At 62.9% G+C, this 3,401-nt stretch overlaps 1 protein-coding gene across 3 annotated transcripts in view; it reads right to left on the reverse strand.

Annotated features, from left to right (window-relative positions):
* Positions 1–2,890, reverse strand: part of CHRNA2 (cholinergic receptor, nicotinic, alpha 2 (neuronal)) — a 6,965-nt gene extending 4,075 nt beyond the window's left edge. The window contains exons 1-4 of one of the 3 annotated variants that reach the window (XM_012724818.1): positions 2,818–2,890; positions 1,829–1,980; positions 1,406–1,450; positions 756–865 (exon numbers count right to left, since the gene is read on the reverse strand). In XM_012724818.1, the coding sequence (XP_012580272.1) occupies positions 756–865; positions 1,406–1,450; positions 1,829–1,980; positions 2,818–2,890 (380 nt within the window). Of the gene's footprint in view, positions 1–755; positions 866–1,405; positions 1,451–1,828; positions 2,011–2,790 lie in introns of those variants that run through there. The other 2 variants (XM_004682421.2, XM_004682422.2) reach the window with 2 other exon arrangements.
* Between the last annotated feature and the right edge of the window lie 511 nt (positions 2,891–3,401).

Below are 3,401 nucleotides of genomic sequence, written 5' to 3' on the forward strand. Positions count from 1 at the left end.
CAACCCGCGCAGGAGCCCCGACTGCGCATGCTCACAGGTCCTGTGAGCCAGCACCAGAGAGGTCGTGGACCCCGAGGGCTGTCCAGGCTCAGCGAAATTTCCTTTTCGTTTATTGTTGAGAAACGGTTCTTCCAAACTTAGGCCAAATAAGTTGGGAGATGCTGGGCAGAGTGGGGTTCTGTTTGCAAACATCACACCAAACTGCTTTTAATGCTAAGTTCTTGTCTTCTAAGTGAAGTTACTTGATGGCAAACACACCCATTCCTTGTCATCGCTTTTAGGCTTGTGCTCAAAGGCTCCCTTTGGAGTCTGACGAAAGGCAACCATGAAGAATCTTTTAAAAGACCCCACCGCGGTGCAAGCCTCCAGGGAGGTGTTACCCCGATGCCCGGCCCCTTCCAAGGCGCCTGCCACCCTCAAATCGCCAGCCCTTAGGCATTATTTTCAGACCCTGCACCAAGCACCTTTTTCAAATAATACTGTGTTGGAAAATCTGCGTCTACACAGCACGTAGCAGGTGTTGGGTGCATGCAGCGTGTGAATGAAGAACAAAATGTAAGAGAAAAGGTAGTGATGGGTGTTGGTGTCGATGGAACTGAGTGGGGAGATGCGGACACTGAGGAGGGCCACCTCCCCAGCGCATCCAGGGGGCCTCCTTTGACCCCACCCCGCGCCCCAATTCCAGCCCGTCCCCCCAGCCCCCTGTCCAGCGAGAGCTCTTCCCAGGGTCCTCACCACCCCCAACCTCCTCCTACTTGTTGTAGAGGACAATGTCTGGGATCCAGATCATCTCCGCGGGGACCCGCAGGGACGTGATGTTGCCGAAATCGGCCGGGTTCCAGCGCAGCTTGTAGTCATTCCACTCCTGGGGTGGGGAAACCATCACGTGCCTGCACCGCAGCCTGGAGACCCCCATCCCCCCCGCCCCCCCGCAGCCACAAGCGCACCCCTCGCCCAGCCCCACAGAACAGAAGGAGCTGGATGCCGGACAGGGCTCGGGGCTGGGGCGTCCCGCCCGGGACGGGGCTGGGCCTGGGGCGTCCTGCCTGGGACGGCCGCTCCATCCGCCCCATCACTGGCCACAGGTTCCCCCTGCTCCGCTCTAGCGCTTACGCTGTGCTCCCTGCCTGGGCCACCCCTGCCACCACACCCATTTGTAGCAACAACGTTTTTTCTGTGCATGCAGCTGGTTCTCAACGTCTGTGTACACCGGTCTAGAGACAGCCTTGGCAGGTCAGCTGGGCAGGGGCTGCTGAGTAGGTGGAAGCATTCATTCCCCTCTGGACAGGTACGCAAACGGAGGTGGGCGGGCGGGGAAGGGCCAGAGCTGGGCCCTGAGACCAGGCACCCTGCGGCTAGCTTGCACCCGAGCGCCCCTAGGGGTCCCGGAAGGGAGGGGCCTCACCTGCTTCAGCCAGACATTGGTGGTCATCATTTGGTTCTTCTCATCCTGGCCAGCAGCGGGGGGCGCGAGTAAAAACAATTAGAGAGGAAGCAGACCCTGAAAACGAGCCGCCCACCCCCACGCAGCAGAAGCTCTCCTGTGACACTCCCCCCAAAGCCAGCTCATCCACCACCCCTCCCCAGACTCCTCAGGACCACACAGTCCCCTTGGGACCTCTGAGCTTATCAGTAGAGCCAGCAGGGTGTCTAGAAATCCCACTGCCGGCAACACTCCCCGCCCCCACCCCGGGGGGCTCTGGGGCTAAGAGGGCTCCCAGGGAGGAGGTTCTAACAGTGGTGGGCCTACAAGGCAAGCTGCAGCGGGTGCCGGGTGCCGAGGGGGGCCCGGGGGCCCGGGAAGGCCCGGGGGGCGGGACATGCGCACCACGTCGATGAGCTGGGCGATGGACAGGCCGAAGCGCACGATGACCACGTCCGCGGTGCTGGGCACCGGCCGCGCCCAGCGGTTGTAGCCAGCGAAGAGGTGTTTGAAGAGGCGGTCCTCGGCCTGGGCGCGGGAGCCCCGCTGCGCAGGTGCTGTGGGACAGCGGGCAGAGTGGGGCGCGGCTCCCTCCCCCGACCAGACCCACTCAACTCCCGCAGCCCCGGTCTTTAAAACGGGGCTCTCTCAGAACCTCTCTCAAAACACCCTCGAGAATTAAATAGAGTCAGGTGCGTGGGGGCTTCGCAGTGTCCGGATCTGCTGGGCATCAGGAAGTGCCGGCTGCCCGGCCGCTCCTGCAGAAGGCCAGGCAGCGCTGATGGGGAGGAGGGTCCGAGGCACAGGGCTGCGGAGAGGGCGGACCTGGAGGTGAGACCCTGCGGGAACTGAGGCCCCGCAGGGGGCGGCGGACAGGAGGAGACGCTGGCCTGCGAGGGCAGCGGCGGTGCGAGGGCTGTGTGCCCGCCCTTCCCTCCCATCTGCTTGCCGACAGGCACAAACGTGTGACTCATGCCTCTCTGGCAGCTCCCCTAGTTTCTCTCACGCCCCAGGTGTCTGCTGCTGCGGTCAGCCTGCCGCAGGTGTGGTGCGAAGGCTCCTGCCCGACTCAGCGTTTGCAGGTGCTACCTGCTAGGTTCTGCTGCCAGCAAACTGAATCCACACTCCGAGCCAGAGGAGCGCAGGGCGGCTCCGCCCAGCGCCAGTGGGGTCCGTCCTTGCTGGCCCTGCGAGGGTCACCGTGTTATCGATCGTGCAGATGACAAGCACTGGCCCTCAGGCGGTGCAAGGTGACGCGGCTGCGTGTCGGAGCCGTGAGTGCCCACTGGAGCGTCCCTGCAGCTCTGGCTGTGGCCGGAGCCCACCTGCACAGTTTCCTCCGCGTGCCTGTGAGCGCTGGGGGTGACCGGACGGCCTGAGCTTACACCACTCACCTGCTGGAATCAGAAGGAGCCACCACACTCCGAGCTGGGCCACGAGCATGCGCGCAGGGCCGGAGGGGCCCATGGCCGCAGGGAGGACCGGTCAGCTGTGCCCTACGGCCTGCAGGGGGCGTGCCGGAGCTCCCGCTGGGTCCTGGGCGCTTCCTCTCACCTCCGGAATGGAGCAAGACCAGGAGAGCTCTGTGGGGTCAAACATGCTAGGCATGGAGGTGCCTTTGTCTCCCACTTGCTACAGAGATGTGAACGCTGAGAAAAGCCCCCTCCCCCCACCCCGCGTGCCAGGGGAGGGCTGTGGGGTTCTCCCCGGCTTAAATGAGTAGGAGTATCCTCCTCTGGGACCATGCGGCCACTCCCCACTAATCCCAGCCCTGACCTGCCTGCAGAGAAGAGCAGGTGAGCCCCAAGTCCCCGTGGCTATGGTCTGGGGTTGCATCTGTAAAATGGCGATAGACGTACTGGAATGGGGGGAGGTGGTCAGTGAGACAACATGAGCACTATTCATGACACCCCAAAGGTACAGGTGCACAGTACTAAACAGAGGGTGGAGGCAAACTTCTAGGTGAAGGGAGGGAGGG

This window comes from Condylura cristata, unplaced genomic scaffold (assembly GCF_000260355.1).
Source record: "Condylura cristata isolate star-nosed mole 26May11 unplaced genomic scaffold, ConCri1.0 scaffold00014, whole genome shotgun sequence".
NCBI classification, from domain to species: Eukaryota; Metazoa; Chordata; class Mammalia; order Eulipotyphla; family Talpidae; genus Condylura; species Condylura cristata.